Source organism: Osmia bicornis, chromosome 4, assembly GCF_907164935.1.
Source record: "Osmia bicornis bicornis chromosome 4, iOsmBic2.1, whole genome shotgun sequence".
Taxonomy (NCBI): domain Eukaryota; kingdom Metazoa; phylum Arthropoda; class Insecta; order Hymenoptera; family Megachilidae; genus Osmia; species Osmia bicornis.
The window spans coordinates 3,593,036-3,619,318 of NC_060219.1; the positions used below are offsets into that span (position 1 = coordinate 3,593,036).

General features: G+C 39.1%; 1 protein-coding gene across 5 annotated transcripts in view; it reads left to right on the top strand.

Annotated features, from left to right (window-relative positions):
* LOC114872649 (guanylate cyclase soluble subunit beta-1) overlaps positions 1-26,283 on the top strand; it is a 67,241-nt gene that overhangs the window by 33,325 nt on the left and 7,633 nt on the right. For 2 of the 5 annotated variants that reach the window (XR_003788810.2, XM_029180105.2), the window contains exons 1-9: positions 16,459-16,548; positions 16,764-16,837; positions 19,983-20,083; positions 20,812-20,930; positions 21,744-21,899; positions 22,105-22,258; positions 22,477-22,631; positions 23,540-23,668; positions 23,888-23,970. Coding sequence is in view for 4 of the 5 variants with exons in the window: in XM_029180105.2 (XP_029035938.2) it covers positions 16,546-16,548; positions 16,764-16,837; positions 19,983-20,083; positions 20,812-20,930; positions 21,744-21,899; positions 22,105-22,258; positions 22,477-22,631; positions 23,540-23,668; positions 23,888-23,970 (974 nt within the window). In the remaining variant the exon portion in view is untranslated. Of the gene's footprint in view, positions 1-16,458; positions 16,549-16,763; positions 16,838-19,824; positions 19,850-19,982; positions 20,084-20,811; positions 20,931-21,743; positions 21,900-22,104; positions 22,259-22,476; positions 22,632-23,539; positions 23,669-23,887; positions 23,971-26,283 lie in introns of those variants that run through there. The other 3 variants (XM_029180411.2, XM_029180330.2, XM_029180240.2) reach the window with 2 other exon arrangements.

Below are 26,283 nucleotides of genomic sequence, written 5' to 3' on the forward strand. Positions count from 1 at the left end.
CGACGATGCACTCGTACCGACGATAACTTCGTTCAACCGGGGTTTTCTTCCTTTATTTGCCGTTGTTTCGGCTCGGATACAACGAGACGATACGGTTTCAGTGAGACCGGTATATTCGAGGATCAGTATCGCTGGTTCATAGGTGAGTGAAAAAAAGGATTCCGCGCGCGGTTACCAGCTTTTCGACCCTTAATCGTGGTACACGATCGGCCGTCGATTGGCAAGCACGCTACGTACAGTGGCGTGTCGGAGCGCGTAGCGCCATACTAGTCGCGGATTGACCGAGGCGCAACGAGCAGCGCCGAGTCCGCCGTTTCGTCGGCGAAGGGTGCACGGAGGGAGGAACTCGGCTTCAGGGAGAATCGTCGGGGCTCGGGGTTGCGCGGAGCGTCGAGGCGCCACGATGGACGGCGTTGGAAACGCCTGCGCGAATTTTCAACCCCTCTCAACCTACCGAGAGAGCGGCTTTTTCTCTTTACTGGCAGCTCTTTCAACCGCAAACGAAAACCTGCTACCTCTGCCCTACTTGCCTGCCTGCCTGCCTGTCTGCCTGTTTCCTGTTCGCCTGCCTTATCTACACCATCGTTCAAAAGTATTCGATTATACTTCGAATGAAACAAATACCTATTTCTGATAATTAAACGAATTCAGTTGCGATTTTAACCCTCTGTTAATGGACTAAAATTGCATATGTATATCATAAATATGAAGAATATTTCATTATATTATGTTTTACCCTATTTTTCGCTTCATCAAACATGTAAATACTTTTGAACGCTGGTATATCTCCTATGGTCTTTCTTCATACTTGTTTCGCATAGAATTTCCTACAGACTTAACCCTCCCATCTCGAATTCTTTCGCTTAAAGGCTCGTTGAACGAACCGATTGACATGCTAAACTGTCGATAGAATTGCCCTTTCTTCCTAAACCCTGTGCAATGCGCATTGTTTGCATATGTATCGCGCGCTCCGTGTTGTCATGTTCCTTTGACTGCAACTGCGTTACCTGTGCTACCTAGTCCTATAGAGGGTGCCAGCTTAACGCCTCGGGATACTATTGTAGTATCGGCAAATTTATTGCTAGACGGTCTCTGGTTTAGGGAAAAGGATTCGAGGCGTGCCTCCCTCGAGGAACGAGTTTAGTTTAGAGTTACGTTTAAACTGAAGCATTTGTGGCCTTAAAGGGATTTGTTCAATCTTATTATCTCACCAGCTAACTGAAACGAGTCGATGTTTTCCATGCACTTTGAACTCGAAGAACTATTTAAATATTCATTCACTTGTTTACTTTTTACCAAGAAACATTATTAAGGAAACTATTGAACTCTTAATACACAATTTCATGTTTTATTTAAAAGAACAGTGTTCCAGTTATTTTCCAGAAATGTGAAAATGAATGTACAGTAAATATGTAGGTGCATATATGTATGTACGTGTTTGCATGATGAAGAAAAACGTGCAAAACAAGAGAGATTGCTAGCGACAAACCAAACAAAGGACTTGAGAAAATTGACCCCCAAGGTACGTCCAGGTGAGTGTCGCGAAAGAGGCGAAATTTTGTAAATGTGTATTTGCCTCTGGTGTTACTGTATTCCGTGCCGGCAACGTCGAAAGGTAGTTTATTTAACAAAAGTTGGAATGTCGCTGAATAGAAATGTGGAAGACACGCGCTGTGACCTTCTCTTTTGCAGTCTGTGGCCTCTTTAGATATTTCCTCGGTGAAAAATCTTAAAGCACCACGACGTACGGTGAAATACCAACTATACTTGGGAATATGGGTCACTGTGCTTTCATAACTTTCAATATTCCGAATCGATATAACGTTAGGAAGACACCGAGCTATCCGTCCTATTCGATTCTTCTTTTGAACAAAAGTTTCTTTGGTAGAGCCGATGACACGGTTTGAAAAATCTTTTCTAAACCTTTCCCTGGGATAAAGAACAAGATTACCTATCTAAGGTACAAACATTATCACTGGAGATAACCAATTTTTACTGATTGATCATCCAACCAAGAACGTTTGGTCAATCGTGACCCAAATTTATGAAATTTATAATGGTAATTGGACGAAAGTTAATCATAGCAATTTTTCATATTTCTCTTCGCCAATTTTCAGAAGACTATCTATTCTTTGGACAGACAATTTTAGAAATTTTCTACTCTGAAGTAAGACGAAAGTAATAACACTTTCAATTTACATTCTTCATTCTTTATAGTCTCACTCGCTAGATTCGAGGGTCGTTTTTCTTATCCGTCGCGTAGTGTACGTATCTCCTTTTGCATTGTTCACACTTAATGACAAGCGAGTCTGCGAGCAGAACTTCATGCCGCTTGAAAGCATTGTCTTAAAACGACAGAATTCTTTGTAACTATAATAATGCTGTTCCCTCGTTGCCTCCAGCAAGTTGAGTCTACACGGTGTTCTGTAATATCTGGCTTTTATTTCCAGAATTTTCGTCTACAGCGAGCTCTATTCATAAACAACATTTAACCTTTTTCATATGATCATTTCAGTATTTCTTGAACACCACTATAATGTTATACGAATTAGTTCCTTTTGTGAATAGTAGCATTATTTGTCAGACTTCTATAGTACACAATGCTTTGAACAATAATAAAAGGTTATTCTATTTATTTATTATTCGTTTTCTATGAAGTCAGCATGATTACCGGAACATTCGGTATTACAGGACACCTTGTATATTTGTGACCAAGCGAAACTTTCTCGTCCTCGTGCTCCGTCATTCTTCTACTTTGTCTCGTATTTCATGATTTTTTTTTTGGTTATTTTCTTGGCGAAGCAACACCATTATCAACGCGTTGTCTTCATCCCTTTGGCTCACAGTTTCAGGCAATTTTACCCGAATCACCCTTGAACGCTTACGATCGACGCGAGCAATTCAGAATACAGTCAGAGAAAATGAAATATCTCGCACAGTGGATGTATCTAAAACGCCTCGGTTCCACTAATGGAAACCATTGATGGGCAAATAATTTCCGATAATGTACCATGCATACTCTGCTATTTGAAAAGCTCAATTTGCTTTATTATACAGGGCGTATCGCATGGATAACACAGAAAATTTTGAAGAAATTTCATTTCGAGTATCATTCTATCACCTTTAGATAAATGGACAAGTGAGTAAATGAATATTCCAATATTCAATACCACTCCAATTTCCAATACCTCGACACTTGGTTTCAGTAAAAAAGCGTAAAATAATAGTTCCGGAAGTTTCCCTCTTTGTAATGCTAAAGCAAAAGATAAATGTTATAAAACGGTTGGAAAATTCATTACGCGATATAATTTTTGAATTTAACGTTAATGATATTAACACTCTGTCATCTTACACCTTCGATACGTCTTACTATGCTGTTATTTTTTCTGCGATAGTCAACGGTGTGTTTGTTCAAAGAAATTCATTTTCAAAGCCGTAGGATGTGTTCGTATTTAGAACCTTTTGGAGCAGAAGAAACGGCAGTCGACTAACGAAGACAAACGCGGAGGGATTCACTCGGGCCGACAAGTGATTCGGATCAGATTTGTTATCTTGCCAGTAGGATGTAATTGGCAGAAGTTCGTAAACGACATTTGCACTTTGGAACAGAGGTGCCGGTGGCTTGTCGAGGGTGAAATAAACAGGCCTGTAAATTGTTTCGGGCATCGAAACCGTGACGACCGTTGCGTTTCTGTGTCACGTACGCCCATATATACGCTCGTACTACTTGAGTCGTGGAGAGCGCTGGCAGATCGATGCAGCCTAATTAGCGGTCACTAATTTTTTCTTCCACTTTCCTTGCTTGGGTGCCGTGCAATTAGAGGGTCGTAAGAAGATGCTGAAATTTGATGGACGACAGAAAGGTATAAAAACTTGATACGAAGGGTATGAAGAAAAATACGAAGGACATTGTGACAGTGAAGAGCAGTTCTTTCGTAATTTGTTATTTTGTGCTATTGCTACGGTTCAGTTCTGGTTAATAATACTAAATTCAAACGAAACAATGCTTACTTCTCATTAACAAAAGCATACCGAGTAGAATTCTATGATCCCAAAGCTTCAGCGGTTCAAATAGTCACTCGACTCATCCGCGTCGTCTCCATCAGTCGTAGAGTAACATTTTCTGGTGGGAAAGCATCAAGCACGATAGGATTGCCGTGTATTTAGCAGAACAAAGTGAAACAGGGACGCCAGAGAAGGGTAAGACAACAAAAGATACTTTTTATGGCCCAGTTATGCCGCGCAGCGACGACGTTGGATTAATGCGAGCAATTTCGTTCCACGGTATACGTAAACATCGATAAAAATGGTTGAAAAATTCGCGAAGAAACGAGAAAACAATGCTCCTAGTCTGGAAGATAAATTTCAGTCGGATGTTCGATTATCGAACACCAGACCAATTTATCATTCGACTTTTTACAGTCGCATCACTGGACAAAGTAGAACGACGCGAAATTAATTCGACGGCTCTGCGTGAAGTTTGTAGAAAGGTTTCATTTCTTCCAGACCCAACTGCGATTCGCTTTGCATAGGAAACAGGACGGAGTATTAATTTAATTAAGCAGCTAATATTTCACGAGCAAACACGAATGAAATTCGCGTAGTTCGCGATAAACACGAGGCTGTACAATAATCTCGGAATAGAGCAACGGACAGGGTAAACGTAGAAATTTGCGGCCAACTAAATGGCGACACGCTAGCTGGAGGATTTCATTGCAGCAACCGCATACCCTCTAATAGAAATCCTTTGTTCGTATGCCATAAACTGGTCCCCTGTTGGCTGGAAGAACGCTGCTCGTTTCACGAGCAAATCACGATAGCGTAGAATGCACGAATAAAATTGCATAGACGCCAAAGTGCACTAAAGTCATAAGTGATCAACGTCCGAGAAACGTCTCGTGAATTACGAGACCGAGCAGAAATATTTGGAGGAAATTTCAGCAGTTGGTTCTGTTTCTACGCGAATCAACTCGAAGAAACGAAGAAGGGAAAGTTGAAGACGGTGTTGGAAAGTTCGAGGAAAACAAGCTATACGAGGGAACATTGGCTCTGGAGAATTACTAGCCGTTGCACGAATCCTCGAGATCGACCACTGCGTGACGCGGGGCAATGAGAACGGTGGAAGCGAGCACCCTGGGATCGTCGGACGGTCGGCGAAACCTCGTAAGCTTCATAGTAAACATTGTTATCGAAACGATGATATGTAATGTGAGAAGTTTTGCGCTTCCTACGTGATAAAGTTCATTCGGCAAGGTGATTACGAAGAAGATACCACACAGGAAAGTTAATATACGTTCAAAGAAACTTAGATCATTCCATGAGTATCATTGTTTACACACACACACGTAACTTGAACTTTTATTATTATTTCAGTGTTTAAGTTGATAAAGAAGGATTGAAAACTAAACGTTTGTTACCGCGAATCCATCATAAAGAATAACTAGTACGAGCAGAGTATAGAAACTTTTTCGCGAAATCCATTAAATGGAACGGAATAATTAAATATGCGCCAGTTTTTTAAATGAATCCTCTCGTCAGGGGAACACGTATCCGACTTTTCCAATTTAGCGGCTCGTTCTCATATGGAAACGCGAAACTCCATAAACGTTCATAAATTATTAGACTCTAAATACTAAAAGTAGTTCCAGTTAAGACAGCTGTAACCATTTTCTGAAAATTTTACATTGCACTGGGTACAATGGCGAATGAAAATTGCAACGGAAGCTCGTTGCCATAACACCCGTCACGAAGAAATATCGACATTGTTACACTTGCGAGTACAAAGTGCAACTGTTGTTGCAGCAGATAAAAGTATCCTATGTGAATTTTAAGCCAGAAAACACACGAAAGTCCTGCATGGAATTGCATGAAATTTGCTATCGCAGCGACTATACGCTGATTGAAGGAAATGAAAATAAGCTGTTAATTAGTCAATTATCTTCCTATCGAATAAGCTAAAAGATTTTTCTTTCCTCGATTCTCAGCGTTTCAGAAGAGCATAAGAAATGGTAAACTTTTCAGGAAATTCTTTTATCCGGGAAATTAGCTCGATGACCTGGCGCGCAAAGAGAGCTGGCAACTGTAATCAGCCACATTACGAGCGAGCACGTACAGTAAGACGTCCGTTTCCGGTAGCAAGCTCGTTTCTTTCATCCAGAGTTGGCGGTGACGAGTTTCGTGCAAGTGGCCTGGATCTTGAACAACAAAGACAGGGGTAAACTTTCTTAGCTCGGTTCTGCACTTACTTCGATTCGTAACGCGTCGGAACTTTGAATTTGATTGGCTTCGAGACTCGCCTTTCCAACTTTATCCGTCGAGAGAAAAGCGCACGTCGGCGCTTGCTGCGTTTCGATTACACGCGGCCGACTATCGAGAACTGCTTGCATGCAAGTTCGCCGATAGTTTCATCCGGCAACGAATCGAGGCTCGGTTAGCGTTCCATCGACCAACGAGAAACTTAAATAATGGACGACTCCTGGCTATACTCCAGCCAACATCGACAATCTTCGATTTTGGCTTGTTCGTATTATCGATGATCGGTTTATCCCTTGTCAGAAAGACGAACAACGTTAGGAGTTAAATAATTGCATTGTCTCGTCGAATGATTGTCAATCGACGCTTTGAAACTGGCCGGCAACTTCTTCGCATCGGAACAGATTCGATTCTCGATGTTAACGCGTTATCGATAGGAAGATAATTGACTAATTAACAGGGACATATAAATTGATGATATTCAAGATTAATACCTCAATTCAGGATAACACACTTTCTTGTGACACGAAAATTAAGTCAGAAGCAAATTTTAGGTGTTACGTTTACAATTAACTAGGTGTTTCATTAAACTTTCATCAGAGTAAGTGGCATCCCTTTATTCAACAAATTGTCCCTTACTATCTCGATGCTTTAAGCAAGGACGCATGTTTATTTATTAAAGGAACATCTGGGTTGAACTTAACTAAATGCAGTCGATTGACTTAGACTCTCGTGGTTCGACTTGGACATGCCTTGAGCCATTTCGATCCACCCCCATAGATCGGAAACTGTTCTGGCGAGTCTACCTCGGTTAACCTCTGCCTATACTTCCGAAACCTTGCACTGATTAACTCCAATCTTGTCAAATGGATCTTTGATAAACCTTCGTAAATTCGATACGTTCCCCTTGGGCCCCTTGCCGACCAACTTACCTCCAAGTAGATTCTATTTACTCGTAAACGTCGAACAAGTGTCTAATCCTGCTCCTGGTTTATTCGTGGAATTCTGAGTTAGCTACTCAACGCGCTACCAGTAAATAATATAATACAAAGTTTGATTTAGGTTTAAACAAGTCAGACTCTAAATGAATGATTCTTAGCTGAAATTTTGAAATTACATGAATTGTCTATTAGCGATTAGATGCTAAGATTGGGTGCGCAGTTTGGACGCAAGATTACCTTTATGCACTCGCAAAGTTATCTCATTTTGATTTGATTCACTTAAGTGTCATTCGACGTTTTTCCATAAGATAAGGTCTACCAACTCCTACGAACTTTTCTCGACACCTTTTAATTCGTTTTCACTCCTGTCTTAGCCATCTCCCGTTTCGTTCTAACTTTCTTCTTCTTTCGCATGAAACTTTCCGGAATTAATCTGATTTGCTTGACCCTGTTACGACACCTGTCTTATTCGAAGCGAACAGGCTTAGCTTGTGACTTACATGGATCCTCTTTGCTACAGACAATTGTGAATCAATTAAGATGTTTCCAATTGATTTAATTCATTCTTAAATTTTTTTAATCTTCTTATATTTCTTCCAAACCAACGTTATTGATTATAAATTTAAATTAGTGCACAACATTATCAATGCATTCATGGGGGTTGTAAGTTAAACAGAACGTCCCGTTAAGGGTGCGACAATTTCTAATTTTCGAAAGCATTTTACCTCGAGTAATTTTATGAAGTAACACTTTAAATGGAGCACCCTGTAGATCGTTTAAATAGAAGGACGTCAGAGGGGATTGTAGATAGTCGAGTCAGCTTGTCTGCTAACAAGTCTGAGCAGAGGGGATTTTAATCAGTCCAAATCGACGAGAGTTGGAGCGAATGTACTTTTCGAGTTCAAGAAAATTCCTAATGACCTGATCAGTCTAACAAAGGTAGAGACAGACGTTTGATTAATTAATATTCGACTCACGTTCGTTTTACTGCTCTCTACGATCATTCAAAGTAAATCAGCATCATCAAATGCGAATGAAAAAATATGTATTTATCCAGCACCGTAAGAAACCATTGAACAATTTAATTCAATAGAAGAGAAGATGTAAATTTTCATGACAAATTTAAGTTACCATAGACTGTTTGAACGATTTTATCTTTTTCCCGCGGTAACCTCGTTGAAACGTGTTGAATACGATTTGAATAATTGAACGCCGTCGAAGAACAGTTGGGAATAAGTTAATCCAAGTTGAAATGGATTCGCAGCAAGTTATTACGAGCTTTAGAATATGAATAAGATGAACGGTGTTTTATATTATCGTGGCGGAGATCGGGGCCCGTTGAGACCAAAAGGCGAGAGTAGCGAGTCTTGAAAATTCATCGGGTTCTGTATCTTTGTTAAGTTAGAGTTTCAAGACAACATAAGATATTGAAATGAGTTGCAACGCGTTATGGTTATCTCGATCTAGTTCACGCGTATTTTTCCGGATCAGATGGATCGAGGTAGATTGGAAAGGCAATTAAATGAATCCGAGAAGATCCTCTTCTGAGCAGTGGTGTTGGATCTTGAAATCTTGGCATTTTGATATTTTGGAATTTTACAGCCTTCGTATCTTGGAATATTAGTATTCTGGAACCTTGCTACCTTGGCACCTTCGTATCTTGACAGCTCGATATTTTGTCATTCTGCCATCATTTTCGTATTTTCTAATTTTGCTGTTTTATTATTCTGCCATTTTCGTACCCTTTTATCTTGGAATCTTGGTATTTCGATATCTGACCCGTTTGAATAGCGATTACATATTGAAAACATTGCACGATCGTGAGGGAAGATATTTTTCCCCTAGTATTCCTAGCTTGCTGGGAAATCGTGCGAGCATTCATGAGCGTTAGTATTGAAAAATGTTTCCCAACGGAGAAATGAGAAAGAGTTATAGAAGAACGCGCAAGATTTCCCCTTGGATATCAAAGGTTTAGTAAAGGTTGTCACGACACTTATTTCCTATTGTTATCAACGATCTCCTTGACATTATCAGAAAATCTATCGAATGGAAATGCTGAAACGAATTTTGTCATTAAACGTTGTCAAGTTCGTTTCAATTTTAACTATGCGATAGCAATGGTTTTTTGCGAATATTTATTTCTACGTATTCCATCATTCGTTGTATGCACCAGAATAAAGGAGTTTAATGAAATTCCAGTCAACGTTTTATTGAAAACATCGGCATCGAAGCTATGAAATGTTGCAATCAAAAATCGTTTTCGAAAAATTGATGAAGTTGTTCGGACGAAATATGTATGAACAGTATAGTTCAAATGTTATTTTTCAAAACTGTCCAGGATGCCAAGGAGCTCTTCAACGTTTATTTATCTCTTTGAGACTTTGTTGGCACCGTTTCTAGATTTACGGTAGAAATACAAGCGCTACAGATATTTGCTGTATAACCGAAATTTGTTATTTATTTTGGAATATTGTGAAAAACAGTAGCATGAACTTTTACAGAAACATCTATTGTCTCTGTATTGATTACATCCACAGTGTGGATTATGTTATGGAAATGAAAAATGTTTTCATCGGGTTTTGCAACCTTTGTTAACTCCGGTATACCAACGCATGTTTGCTTGAATTAAAAAATTTATTTATTCTAAGGAACTGGTTCAATTTCAGAATATAATTTCAGTTATTTTTAATCTCAGTATATGGTTCATTTTCTGTTAAAAGCTGCAGATGTTAAAAATTAATTTTGCAATTTGAATGAAATTCTCAGTGTTGGTTACTTGTGATCTTTGTGGCAACTAAGATATCAATCCTCTTTGCACAAACAAATTTCCCGTTCTCATTTCACGAAATTCACGGGAATGCGATTTCGCATCAAACACAAATGCACTTCCCGCAACCTTAAAGCAGACAGGGAAAGATTCATATTGAAAATTTGCTCGGAACATCCCGTATACATGCTTTATTCGCAGATTTCCGCTGTGAACTTATGCAACACGATGCAACATGTTATTTCGCGTGCCTTTGTAGCAGAATAAATATTATGCATTGTAGGACAGTTCCTCTGCAGGATAGTAAATATTGTGAAACAGAAATACTTGCACGATATCTAACTGAACAGCTGCCTGCATTTTTCCTCGCATTAGAATTTCATATTTGGAGAAACAGTTTCGAAGCATGCGAGTAACGCGACGTTTTGCATTTTTATCGCTTCACTTTTCCTAGTCTACTTGGGTAGATTATAATCGCATGAAAAAATATGATTCGTGTTGTTTTCCTAGAAGTTGATCATCGTATTGAATCGCTTTTCAAGCAGTTCTAACAATCGAGAACTGATAAAAAGCAGAGAACTTTCGACGAAACATTTGTCGTCGTAATTAGAACAAATAAAAAAACATAACAACAAGGATGAATTTGTTCCAGGAAAGCAACGAAACTCGATTTATTACGTGACTTCATGAATTATTGGACGCTGCTTTCATGAGAAACTTTTATTTTAGTTCTTTTCAATATCCATGGCCAGAACTGCGCCATTTGTTATTGTATTACAAAGGAGAGTAATTCAATTTAAGCTCCTAATATGCTAACCAAAATATTTTTGTTTTTTTTTCAATTTTCTACCAAATATCGCAGCAATAGAATGTAATTTCTAGGGTCACATCAAGATCGTATTGTTTTCTAATCGAGGAAAAACTCCTCTTACGAGGTTGGAAGCTTCATTGATTTTATATCGACGAGGATGGTCTAGATTCCTCGGCCTGTCCCATGTCAATTTTTATAATGAAACGGTACTCTATCGCAAAACGTGGCCACGTTAGGGTATCCCAGAACGACCATCAATTTCCCTCTTCTATGATCTTGTCCAAGGGGCGAAGATTAATGTCGACTTTCGCGGTTTCTTTCTCTCTCTCTTTTTCCCTGTTCTTCTTACACTCTCGTCGACCAACGAATCGAGTATTCCCATTACAATGCTGATATTCGCTGGAGCCGAGACGATTAGATGCACGATTCGATTGAAGTTCAATGTAAGAGGGATCGATCGTGGCTGGTTTAACGGTTCGCGACGTCGACAGTGCGCACCTGTTCCGTTTAACAGAATGCCTGACTCGAATCTCTTATTTCCGATCGATGGAAGCCAAGCGACAACATAAACCTGTGAATTCGCTCGTTGCTTTATTCGCTTTTGCCTTCTTGGAAATTTCGGTCGATTTGCGTCGATCGTATCACTTACGAAGGCCTCGCGTGCGAAAACTATTTGTCCATGCATGACATATCAAAATAATAATCCATGTAACTGTTCATCCTCTAAACTTCGAACTACCTCTTTAGATATTATTTTTTAATCTATTCAAATTTTTCTAATTTTCGTCGAATCACCTTCGTAGGCCTGGATTGGCCCCGTGTAAATAAATAAATTAATCAATAATGTAAAAATGTGTTCAAGTGTTCGTTGACGTCAGTCATTTCTGCGTTTTACGAGCATCATGGTGTGTCGTTAAGACTCACACTTTGGGCGATGTATGTATATATGTATTTCTATCCTGAAAGACGAACGGAGGTGGGTGACACGTCGACCGGATCATCGATATCCGATGCGTGATGGTATTTTCGATTAACTGAGGAATGGTTTTAATTAATCGCGGTATCATTTTTGTAAAATTCTTCGTTTTCAACTTGTACCTCGAGTGGATTCGAATTACAAGTACGCGTCCTTGATTAATTAATTTCAAGAGAGAAGCAAGGAGGCAGATAATTTTGTTTCGTACTTGAAACGAATCGATTAAGGAACACTATTCGTCTGTAGTTGTACGGCTTTCCAATTTTCACTGTCTGTCTGATAGACGTTGCAAAGTAGTTGCCTGCTGCTTTCACGCCTACCCCGCAATTTGTTGTCGCTCGACCTCTCGCGGCCTTCACTCGTAATGTCCACTTAACGAGTGGCCCGTTTCTATTGATTATCTTGTTATTGAATCGTTTCAGGTGTTCACCCAGAAATATCGTACGGGCGTAATTGGCGAAAAAAGGAGGGGGGTGTCTCCAATTTGGTTTCGATCGATGAAACGTCCGTGTGCCATGGTTCATCGTATTGGAAATCAATTATTTCACGTTTTACTTTTATTTTTTGAGGAAAACATTTTAATAGAAATTCGAAGAAATGTTTAATTATCATTTAATTACGATCCAATTCCATTACCACGAAATTTTCTTCTTTTTGAAAAAATTTCCAAGTACGTAATCAGGTATCAGCGTTAAGTTTTAGTGTCTATATTTATTCTTCAAGTTAAATAAACGCTATCTGTCGTCATTATTATGCAGAAATGTCTGAATGCAACAGGCATCATTGTCATTCTTAAGAACCGCATCCAAGTAGCTGGTAAATTTGCACGAGACCAGCCACTCGATTCGAAAGAAAGGAAGAAGTCATCCAACGTTTTCACCGAGAAGGAAACTTCTGTGTAAACAAATCAGCCCACGGTCTTAGCAAGGAGCTTCGTGCTTTATCCAATATTTGCACATCGCTGCTTTATGAGAGGGATAACACTTCGAATTGCTTATCCTATCCTTTTGTTTGATTTGTATCCAAGTCTCGCGGGAGTTCAGCTGCGAAAAGGAAGAAGGAGCAGGTGCGCTCCAGATCGATATCAGACACGTACACGTTTTGAAATAGTTTCGTCAAGCTTCGATTCGCATACGATTTCGCGACACTTCTGGTTACCTAACGAATAGGGACGAGTTAATCGAGCCGATTCAATTAAACATTTGCTCGAGTATCTCTGCAGACTAGACTTCGAACGAATATAATCCTCTCCAATTATTACCTATCGCATTGGCGTTCGACGATGTCGTGATTAGAAGTTTGATATAATGCCTCGGAAATTCGCAGCATGATCTTTTATCGTCGAATATTTCACGTTAACGAGACGGTTCTAATTATTACCACTCGAAGTAGCATTTACAGTGCCAGCCTGACAGGTACAGCGACTTCAGTTTGCTCGATGAAATCGCGACTTATCGGAGATCCAGACGAAACTTTTTTGCCCGGATCAAACGGGTAATACTTCATCGTGCACGAGTTGAAACGATGTTCATTGTCGTCGACCTTGATTATCGGCTTCTTTAGCTTCGGTTCTCCTGAATCACTCGGAGCCATTTAATCTTGACGGTCGATGGCCATGCGTTTTCCTTCGACAGTCGATACGATTGCTTCTGCTCGCAAACGACGGAGCTCGTAAAGCTTGCCAATCGTAAACGTTCGGACAATTATTTAACAGCCATTATTTTCCTGCCTTTACGGTGGAATTACATTCTATGCTCATAATTCGATCGCTCGCGAGACTCGTAAACCTTCGCGATGCATCAATTTGAAAGATGCTCTCTGATCAAACAGGACATCCAATATTGATATCAAAATTTTGACGAACCTCGAGAAAAGAAAAAAGTTGGTGCAAACAAAAGGACGTGTGTCTAAGACATTTCAAGATTACGCTCTACTTGATTTTCGCGCGTACATACGTTTCTAGATGGTGTTCGGTGCCCTTTTGCCCTTTCATAACGGGGACGAGGTCTGTGCAATTCCCTCGCGTGCCCTATATACCGATATTGCGAGTTTCGTACAGCGAATTCGTCTTTGAAATCTCGTGACAGCTGCGGAGGTAAACATCAGACAGCTTTGCTGAAAAGTGTGTCGGCACGTATCTCTTATTGTGCAAATCTTATCGATCCGATTAAAATAATCTCATAATAAAAAGAGGAATAGAGTATATTATCCCGAATGAAAATCAGATCGAACTTTCCTTGCAAATCATTAGATACCTATACATAAATAGTGTATCGTATGACGATCGAACAAGTTCCACGGAACAACGAGGGTAATGACTCCAATTAACGGAATTGGGTACCTTACCATTTAGACAATACTGTAATTTCCTCTCTCATGAGACGCGAACGAAGAAAAGAGGTCAGCCTTAAAACAGTCGACACCCCTTCTCGAGGGCTCATTAACTCGACGCGACTACTTCGAGCGAATCTCACGATCTTAAATATTTACGTGACGCGAGCTAGTCTAGGTTGGAAGGTATCTGAAATTTTCAATGTACTCGTCGTCCAGGAGGAAATTCGGCTGCTACAGTCGTTGCTCGCGCTTCGTTAAACTTTCATTCGGTCTAATGATCCTTCTACCCTTCTTTCGTCTCCATGAACATTCTCCTTTTGATCGTCTTTGAGGTACGAGTTAACGAGTTCACGTCTTGATGGTATTAACGCGTGTACATAATCGCAAAGAGGGAATTGATCAACGGTGTTCCGCGGGAATTAATTAAAAACACGTTATGGAGGCTGAGAGAATCTCAGATATGTCGTCTCCTTGAGCTCCTTCGTTTTGCAATTAGTCCGTTGGATGACGCCGCTTCGATGTTACAGACTGCTTGCAATTTATGTCAACGCGAATTTCATTCGCGTAATTGCAATACCTCTTCGGTATCACGATCCGGATAGACGCTAATGAATACGCCGTTCGACGTGTGAATTGTTACAGAAATTGTAACGATAAATTTTCGACGCGTTACTTATACGTTATCTAGCATGCGTTTCGGGGGTTGTGTCTGCTTAAGCTACTTTTACGATCCCTTTTTCTCTACTATAATTTGTGGCGGGATTCCATACGAACGTTCCAGATACGAGGACGCATGAAATATAGTGTGCGATCTTAATCCCTCCTGGCCGTTGAGGGATAAATTTCCGAGAAAACTTAAGGAGTCGGGCGGAAAAATTCATGGTTATGTTCGTCCGAATATCTGTCGAAGAATTGAAGAAATTTCGTTCGGGAAAGAATGAAAATTTGTGGGAAATCGATAATAAGGAAAAGAAAGATTCTTTTGAAAAGAAAAGATTCGAGCGAATATAACTTTGTACATTCATCTTCGAATTTGTAATATAAATTACTAAAATTAAAATTCCAATTTTCCAAGTGTTGTGGGTAGTTAGAAGTGGAAAAAGTAAGAGTCCTCTCATCCAAACTATTATTCCTTTCTATTAATTGGGATAATGGAGGTTCCACTATATCGAACATCGCTTTATTAACTGAGAATGTCCATTAACCTAGCGATGGTATCCCAACATCGACGTTAAACCACTTGACAAGTGGTTTATACAATTACTGAACACTTCTCGAAATGAAGTGTACTGCCCGTAGCGTGTTTCTTCGCTTCGCTCCATCCAAGTAATTCTACACTCTGCCCTTTGCTTCGACTTCAGTGTCCCAGTTACTAGGATTAGCTTCTTTTTCTGCTTGAAATGTCATAGAGACAATACTTGTCAATTTTAGACACATATCAACGAGAGAAGTTTGCTTCCGAAAGCACATCAGAATCGCCACAAATTCTTGTCTTCGTTTCTAATTACAACATAAGCTCAGCTTACTTCACGACGTGACCCGACCTCGAAATTTCAAGATGTTGATCATCTGACTGGAATATTTATAGCATTCTCTATTAATGTAGTTACCCTTGCAAACATAAAATAGACCTAAAGCTAGCTATCGAAAATTACAATTCACAAAACGAACTTCCAGATCGTTAGAAATACTTAAAGCTCATTAGACAAACCTGAAGCTTATCAGACGAACGTAAAGCTCACTAGGTGCATTTAAATCTAGCTTTGGGAAGCTGATGCTCGCTGGGCAAACTTAAAGCTTAGTACACGGACTTAAAGCTTATTAGGCGAATGTATGAATTGCTAGATGGACGTGAAGCTCGCTAAATGGATTTAAGTTTCGCTTGAAAAGCAAATCGCCGAAAGCTAAAGCTCACTATGGGGACTTGAAGTTTATTAGACCGATCATAGTTGGCTACGTGCACCTAAAACCCAGAATAAAAGCTTTTCAGAAACACCCACCGGAAATCATACGTTTAATTTCGATCGATATTACGGATCGAGAAAAAAGCATCGCAAATGAAAATTCTCGCTTTCCTGTTAATTCACCGTAGGTATAGTATGCCGAAGAAAATAGTCGCGACAGTGCATGCAAGTCGCTGGTTAGTCTTAGAGGTCTTCTAAGTACTCATCCGGCGAATAATATCGTTGACGATTCCAGGCCGTGGATGGCGGCAAAGCGGATTGGCAGCGGAAGGGTGTATAGGAGGCGCGTTGGCTCGGGTGAGCCAAAGACGGGTAACAGGGTTGTAGTATCTAGGTGGCGCAGCTGCGAGTAGAAAATCGATACTTATCGTCTCCGACGAACGGCAGGTCGACTTTCCAGTACGCGGCTCGTGTGCACGAGGTAAACACGGCTCCCATGACAATTAGCATGGAATGATACGAAGAGAAGCTTTTCAATCCGCTTCTCTTCTCTATTCACCATGGTACGTTCAATAAACAAGCAGAAAATCAAATTTGGAACAAGAGAAATGTTGAAAGACAAGGAAAAAGTAACGATCGCAGGGTGGACGACTGACGGGACCGGTTGACAGTCGATGAATCTCGATCAATCAGTGACGAATCACCTCGACGATGTTATTGTTTCTTCACATATGATCACGCGATATTTATTATCGTTTCTTTTCTCTTTTATGTGCAGTACGGTTTTGTGAATTACGCCCTTGAGCTGCTGGTTATGAAGACCTTTGACAGCGAGACGTGGGAGGCGATAAAGTAGGTAAAACGTGGGCGCGCGCGGTTCGCGACGCGCCGACTCTGATCATCTCTTTCTTTCTTTCTATCCTTGCGATATATTTTGATATTTAATATTTTCTATTTTGCATGCGACACGTTGCTGTTCGTTCGACCGCGAAGCGATGCACGTACGACATCGTTTTCCGAATTTTATAGTTGCATTATTGTTGTGCGATTGACGCTAAAGGGGAAGCTTAGCGAGGCCACGTGGTGTGTCTCCATGCTTGATCAACTTTATTTGGTTGTTGAGTCGCAGCGTATATAGGGTAGGTTCGATGCATCCGTGACCTGAATCCCTCGCGTACTTTAATTGAAATTTTGCTGGCCTCGTTGGGACTTTTCTGCCCTTTCCACCCGTTCGTTCCAACTCGCGCGCTACCAGTCGGAATTTATATTGAATTTTCTGTCCGACGTGACCCAATACAAATCGGAGGAATGATTGAATTTCTGATTCCATGGGTTCTCCGAGGCACGCTGCGCGCCTCGGACGTTTCAATACCGTGTTTCCACCCTTTAGTGGATTAAATTCGATAAATTTGAGAGGAGACATGCGACGTTTAGCACCAATAAGGAATTCAGGGATAAATCGTTCAATCCGTGAATGGTTTGAAAACAAACGTGTATTCTTTTATGAAAATAATTTCCCAATTAATTAAAAAAAAAAGAGAAAGAATAAAAATAACAAAAGATATTAAAATAGATAAACGTTGTATCTATATTTGCATATCAAAACGTCTCCTTTCAACTCTCTATCGATCCAAGTCTGATATTGACGTAATATTAAATTTATTGTAGACCGAATTGAATCGTAATTTTATTTATTCCCTCACATTGAAGAAATATGGAACGCTTACAAATTTTATTAGGTATCTTACGACTTCTAAGCGACAATGTATATTCAGAAGATTTCTGTTCCTCGTAAAACGTAAATGTAAACAGTCTGAAGACATAGACCAGCAGCAAATTTTCTATCCTCGTTCTTTATCGGATCAACAAGTTCGCATAATAAACCTATGTTTACCTGATCCTTGAAATATATTGATTCACAGACACAGGGAGGAAATATTGGCACGCGTTCCACTGTTCGTCTGCAGCTTTTTAAATCCTTCGATCGAACAGTCGGCATAAATATTTTATTGTTGCCAGGAGTCGTTTCATACGTTTTGCTTATTCGTCGGATCGCGATCGCTCTTTTAGAAAAGTTTGCAATAGTCCGCTGGCAGACGTCAAACCACAACGTTACAAATAAATGGTGTAACTCGCGAAGAGTGAAACTTTTTACGTTTACAGCGAAAAAGCGTAACTGCTTTCCTGGATAGTTTTGTTTTTTTTCGTCAAATGAAAAACGTGACTCTCGGTTTACCTCAAAGATTGTTACTGCCCCCCGAGATTCTTCCGTGGACCGCGAAATCTATAAAAAGAAAGAAAGAAAAACGTACTTGTATACTTTGCTTGTAACGAGAGTTTATGCAGCGTTAAACACGCGAAATTATCGTGGAACGCGTGCTCCATGGGAACGATTCTCTCCGGCGAGCTTTCTAAGAGGACAACGGTACCCATGCGACTTTCAGTCTGAATAAAGTTATTCAGAAAAGCTCCTCGCAACCTCGCCGCTTTTCTCCTGCATTTCTTTCCCTCCGTCCACGATTATAGCTCGCTTGGAATAATGTAATGGGTAAGCTACGCGGTTTACTGAGATTTAATTGAAAGCCCGGCCAGAGGCTTTACGGCACAGGAATTTATTGTTGTACCGACTTCCAGTGGGATTATTAATTTTTTCACAGTGCTGCGTCGAGATTGCAGGACATTACACGGCTGCACGTTATTAAAAATATTGCGAGAAAATTATACACGACACCAGCATTAAACTAATGCTTACCTACTTTGATTAATTGAACGAACCTTTCGTTTGATTTTAATTAACTTGCAGCTTTGATTCTGTTTGCTTTTAATTATAAGTATTAACTTTACAGTATTGATATTAAGTTATACGGTAAGGGTTTCTTTCGAAATAAAACAGGCAGTTCGCACTGTGATAAAGTCTCGGGAGAGTAATGTTGCCTACTGAAGATACACACGAGAGACATCAAAATGTGGGTTATCTTGAGAATGAAATACGGTGATGACCCTTAAATGCTTGTGTAAAGAGGGTCACTTTATCAGTTCCAAATGACCCTTCGCAATATCCCCTTTATATATTGTGCGATATAATTTTGGTAGGCTCCATTTGTTCAGTTTACTTGACATGATCAGTGGGTTTTCATACAAACACGTAACAAAATAAAAAAATGGTCGTGGATTTGTGATCTTCAGAAAAGGGTTTTTTAACTCGTATGTAAAAAGGGCGAAGAATCCTATGATCAAAGCATATTTCGTAGTGATTGAGATGAAACGATTTCTGTTCACTCGAGTGCTAATATTCCACGGCCAATTTAAGATGAATTCCTCCTTTTATAGGAGCATCGCGGCTCGAAAAAATTTATATAAAAATACCGTGGTGAGGCCGGCGTGACAGCTCATATCCATGTCAAATACCGAAGTATCTTTAAGCTATGCTTTGTAAATTTAATAGAAACCTCTAGAAGAGACTGTCGAGCTGTTAAAATGCTTGGCAAGAAGCATTTACTTTGTTTGACGCGTGAGGCTAATTAACTTTGCCGTGAAACTTCTCCTGAAATTAATGCACTATATTTTGATAAACAACCCCTTAACTAATCACGTAGCCGCGTTTCATGGCGCTTTAATGTTATCAGGAGGGAACAAACAGTCTTTACTAATTAACTTGACGATCCAACGTTCCCTTTGAATATCATAATTGATTATCCTTAAGCAATTACGTTACATTTTATTTGATTAGAAACTTTTTAACGTCAAAGGTATTTGACTTTTTCGCTACAGCAAGCTTTAATCAAAAAGTATTTACATTACAAGAACGAGTAAATTTAATAAAATTCTTTTAGCTTATCCCATGGGGTTGTTTCGATTAAAGCTGTGAGTTATTAGATTTATTACATTTTTTATATATTTTACAATTCTATAGCTTTCTATCCTCATTTCTTTATTTTACAAATGTAACTATACGTAATCATCATTATTAATTTTTATTAATATTCTGTTAATACAGAAAAGATGCTGCTGTTAATATGGAAGGGCAATTTCTCGTCCGTCAGATATATGACGACGAGATTACCTACAACATTATATCGGCAGCTGTCAACCGACTCAGTACGTATTATTAATTTTTCATAAGAAAGTGCAGGAGAATATTATTATTATCAGAAAATCTCCTGTGATAAATTTGTTACAGTCTTCAAATACCCTCCTAGCTTATCTACATACTTTATCCTTGTCTAAATAATTATTTTATCGCTTCTTTCATCTTCCACGTTTAATATCTGGATCTCTTTACCTGAATTCTCAAACGATGTTTAATCAGACTAATGTTTTACCATCCCTTTGAGCCGGTCTTTACTCCCACTTTTACTTCGACCATTCCTTGATGTAATTAATTTTTGCGATTCGCTATGTTCTTTTTTTGAATCGAGTAGAAAACAAAGCTTTCGCTTGAAGTCTCCTCGCAAATGCTCCGTGAAATTAAGGATTGTATTCCGGTCCGTTTTCCGAACAAAGGATATAACAAAGAATCCAACCCCCTCGAACTTTCACCCCAATAATCTATCCTGAAAGCAACCGCTGAAAGAACAGTACGTTCCAAAGCGTTGACTAGATAATTGATCTTCGATAAAAGGAAAAGATACTTGATTATACTTAAATTATTCCAAACTGTACTTTATTATCGAGCTATCAACAATCGACGCTACAATTTAATATTAACCATTCGGTTAAGGTATTCACCTGGAAGTACCTTTGATGTTATTTTGAAATTATTTTATTGGAAAATTGTTATCTATTAAATTTTGTTATTTAACGAGTTCGCACCTGATATTTTTCAGATATACCAGCAAACGAGATCCTCGAGCTATTCGGACGAATGTTCTTCGAGTTCTGTCAGGACTCTGGTTACGACAAGATTCTTCAGGTGCTCGGAGCGACGCCCAGGGACTTTTTGCAGGTAAATCACGGTTCGACACGGTCGTTCGGTTGACGACCACTCACTTTCGAGGCGATTCGTGAAAAATAAAAATTTGCCCGAGGGCGATGCGTTTGGTATTCCAACGATTCCGCATGGTCGGAGTGAAAGTTTTCTGAAATGATGACACACGGACAAATCGACATCCGCTGCAGGTCCGTGTAACACAGAATGGTATTTCGATGCGCATGTTAGAAAGTTGCAAAAGAGGAAAAGAGTTTCTTATTCCGTGGCACAGGCTCTTTAAATTAACCTGTTACCTAATAATATCGTCGACTGACTGCTAAAGGCTTAATTATATTTTTTATTTTGAACGAAGTACACCGAGTGTTTATAATGAAACACAGTCGTTGTTTTTATAGAAATCTCGGTCGTTCAATGAATAAAATTAACGAATGGAACGTCGTCGAGGAACAAGATTATTATCGCCAGGTTTTTCTTGCAATGGGGTTTCATTTCCGGTTCTCAGCCGAGCCTAAAGTCACGTAGAGGCAGTTTGTTCTTGTACCATCGTTACCAGTCGAATTTGCAATTTCGTTTCTTGCGTTCCCATTGCTGGATTCTAGAATACGAGCGAAACGTGTCGCGATTGAAATTAATAGCACGAATGAAAACGGGAACGGGCAAAGAGCATCGTAATGCGAAGCTACGAGCACTCTCCGTTAATCTGGTTCAATCGCGAAACTATGATCGAAAACGAATTATGTACTAGACACTCTGTGTTTTAATTAGCGTTGTACATAGTTTAGGAGAGTATCGGTAGTTTGACAGGGACCGTGTTACGTCTAATTGCAGAACTTGGATGCCCTTCACGATCATTTAGGCACTTTGTACCCGGGAATGAGGGCGCCCTCTTTTCGGTGCACCGAGAGACCAGAGGATGGTGCGCTCATATTACATTATTACTCCGATCGACCTGGCTTAGAGCACATTGTGATTGGCATCGTTAAGGTATTTCGCACTAGCAGCTAGATGAAATTAATAGCCTGAAAATTGGATGAAAATTTACGAATTATTCGATAGAACGTAAAAGCTATTTGGATGGATTTTGATACTTTGTTGATTGGAGTTGTTATTCTTTTAATAAAAATTATTAAATTTCCATTTTATCTAACTGGTTCGAATCGAAACGAGTTATAATCTCTGTCGGTCGTAGACCGTGGCGAAAAAGCTTCACGGCACGGATATTGAAATGAAAATATTGAAGACGAAAAACGAATGCGATCACGTTCAATTTCTGATAACCAATACGTCCGGGCCCGGAGTTGTTTCGAACCCCATGATTGCAGAATTGGAAACTCTGTCTGTCGGTGAGTAATATCATCCCTTCTAGCATGTTTTAATTAATTATTCCTTTATCTTCCACAAAAATAATAGTTATCTGAATTTCATTTTCGTATTTATTTAGTTTATAATTTTCTGTAAGTATAACGAATAATGGCAGAGATTTCATAGAAAGTTTCTATCAAGTTTCCTCGTGGAAAGCTTCGCGATCAAAGGGTTAAAAGGACCGCAAAATGTGTTACAGAGCCAAAAGTGAGCCCTATGACGTTCTGTCGGGTTTTCCCTTTTCACTTGATGTTCAATCGAGACCTGACCATAGTCCAAACTGGATGCACTATAACTCGAGTGATACCTCAAGTGTCCTCTGGTAATTGCAAGTTAAGCGACATTCTTCTCACCGTAAGTTCATACTATTACAATTTAAAAAATCTTAAACATCTTTTCTGATTTATACAAATTATCACTATTAAAATATATGTCAGTAGATTTATATAATTTATTATATCATAAATCTTTTACTATACAAAGTGATGTCACAGTGAAAACTACCGTACGTAGTATGACACACTTTAAGAAGAATTATTGAAAATATGATCGTGTATATTATAATCCATCAATTTGATTACTCAACTTTCAACATCGTGTCATCAGTTTCTTTCCTGCATTAAAAACAAAAAAAATTAGCCTCGAGTATCAGTACATGCTCATTTACTATTCATCCTGCCTGATTAGTTGAAAGCATAGATATTATAATTCGCTGTATGCATGTACATAAACATCCTTCTCAAGTTCAATCTCGTGGGAAGATATCAGATGGATAGAGGCGTTAACAAGGAATCGATACCATGTTTTATTCTCGAAACAGCGCATTAGTTATCACGTTGCAGGGAGAAATTGCGTTATTGTGAGCCGCTATCTGGCCACCGTCGATATAATTCGTGCGGATTCATACACGCGTAATCATATATCTTTCAAATGCGGTTTACTTGACGTGACACGCACCATTGAAACGGAACCATTTAACTTCGTTTGCATAGATGCGACGCCCGCGTGTGCATTCGCGGGCGTAATCAATTATACAATACACCGGTTATTATTATTCCAGCGTCGCTGATATTCGGGTCGGTCTTAATATTTTGTTACGGTTAGCTGATGCGCTGTTGTTTCTGCATAAAATATGCTTTTGAAAGCACCTATTTCTGCGAATAATCCGTTTTAATAATTTTCATTATTTTAATCATCCAAATTGTTTAACTCAACTTTATCGCTTGTGCTCATCGACTAATGTTGAAGCTTTACTTCGCTAGATCAGACCACATTTAGAGCTGACGTTCGAGAATATATTGTCACACATAAACACCGTGTACGTGCTGCGGACGAAGAAGGGTGTGATGAGAGTCAACGCTTCTGAAGAGTACTCGTATCTCCGCTTAAAAGTTTGTATAGCCAATATCGAACTTGTTTAATAGAGTATTCCCATGAGTGACAACGTACATAAATTAATTACTCGAGATGTATCTCTTCACGTGAATATTTTTCATTTATAAACGAAGAATAAAAGTTGCTTCAATTGTAATTTAATTAATTTGGAATTTGTGAAATTTTCAGTGCTCAAGCATGGTTCGTTATTACAATCAAGATTATTATTCTTTCAGGGACAAATGTTGTACATTCCTGAGTCGGACTTCGTGATCTTCCTTTGTTACCCCAGCGTTATGAATCTAGACGATTTAACCCGGTAAGAGTTCAGGAATAATTATTATGTCTGTCATAAAATTTGGTAGAATTGAGCTTAACTTTACTGCTTGCATAATTAATGAGAACAGTTCGTTAAGATGAGGTGAATGGTATTGTTTCGAATAAATGTCGGGTATTACCTAGAGTTTGTAGGTGCGAATAAAAAGATAAAAAGAAAGTATTATCCAAATATAGATTATCTATTTAACAATTTTCCATCTCATGTGTCACTGCAATTATATTACATACATTAATATCACTACCCGTTGGAATACGTTAATCCGTATCGTGACAAGCCGTATGACAATTATTAAATAATTTTCTAAATGGAATTTCAATCAAGCTAAACAAGGTGCATGTACGGTTGTAATCAATAACATGGACGTTTATCGTCATGCATTTTCCCGTTCAACGTTTCTGAACCCTGCAAAACCCCTTCGTGGAGAACGCGTAACTCAGAGAAACAAATGGCCACCGCAAAGAATGCTATACGAGTTTCCACGTGCAAAACGCGGAGCGCTGTTCTATGGAGGCCGTTCGTCTCAATTAGAAACGATCGAAAGCGTAGAATTTTCGCTTTGGACTGATCTACGATGCTAGAAATTCAAATTTCCTTTATTAAATGTGTTTGAATTGAAAATTATGGGTGGTGAATCAAATATGTACATATTAACTAATTTTTATAAAACAATCAGTTCGTTATGTAAACGGAAAGAGAGAAAGAGAAAGAAAGTAAGACGAAAAAAAGAAAAAATGACAAGGAGAACAAGAAAGGGTGAAGATTTTCGAACGAGAGTAATTCGGCGACGGTGTAACAAGAATTTATGTTCGCAGTATAGTAGCGGCAGACACAAGAATGGCTGTAATTATGCGAACCATCGCTTCGGCATCTATTGAACGACCATTACCGTTGTTTCACCGACGACAAATATTTTCCGCGCAAAGACAGGGGAATACGTTACGATGAATTAATAGGGTGTTTCTACTTACTGGCCACTAAACTCGTTGCGTCTATTTACGATAACGACCCACATACCATGACCGTCCATAACCACTCGCCTGGTTACATTTCATTCGATCGTGAATTTTATAGCCTTCCAAAGTAGATACATACACGCGTATGTCCTTCTCCATTGTGCAATTTGTTTGCTGAAGATTTACGAAACGATTGACTTCGATCTACTCCCATTAATCGTGTCTTAACTTTCATGGTGATATTGTGACATAATAAATCCTTTTGATTTGAAAGGAGAACTTAGAAATTTTTGCTTTCGTCAACTCACTCTTGGCAATGTTTCCCTATAGATACCAAAGATTCGTCCAGAAAGTCAGCGACGCACGGTACTTGAACTTTCGGTTCTGAGACCTGGGATTCTTAATTTTTGTTTTGCTAAATTATTTTATATGTATTAATTATTTCTACAAAAAGTCTTTTTGCTACATTTTAAATGCAAATGTGCGACGTTCCTGATGGGACGAGTAATTCCAGGGTGGAAATTCGATCATGTAATCGTGTCATTACGAGGTAGGCGAATTTTACGCGTCGCTGTTCCGCTTATGGTCGTCGATTAACGCGCGTATAATTCCCGGTGTAGTTGGAACCTGCGGGAATTCGTTCTAGTAAAAGCGTCGCGCCAGTTAGCGGATAAATTTGATGCTTAATCGAATCCGCTCTTGTTATCTCGCCCGTTAACTTCTTTTTACAATGCGAAACGGATCGTGGCTCCCTTCGAGCGACGAATTACACGCGAAAGTTACATGGTCTGGGAAAAATACGGTCCAACTATATTTCGCTTCTTCATGAATAAAAATAATTGAAGTGTGGCTGATTGAAAAAATATCGTAAAGATAATTGGATGAACTCATTATAGATAAAGTCGGTATTAATTAAAAGTATCAAAGAGGAAATAAATTATCGCTGATTCCGTGATTTCATCTTATTTTCGATGGGCGCGCATAACCTTTGTTCTCTAACCGCAAACTACCGTGAGAAACATGAATTATACATCGAAGATGATTGAATATTCGATTTGAAATTCAAAGGATTAGCGCGAGAACTGACATTTCTGCAGAAAAATCGTGCTGTATTTTTAACCATGATGTCCGATGAGAGTCGTAAATATTCTCTTAATGATCCTCGAACGATTCTTAGAAGTGCAAAACAATATTCGTCACCTGACTATTTTTAACAAACATTTTACTTGCATCAGTTTGTGTCGGAGGTAATTTTAAATTACAAAAGTTACTATAAAAATAATTTCAAAAGGAATACATGTTTAGATGTGATCTTAGCAGTCACTTTCTGTTCCGAGAA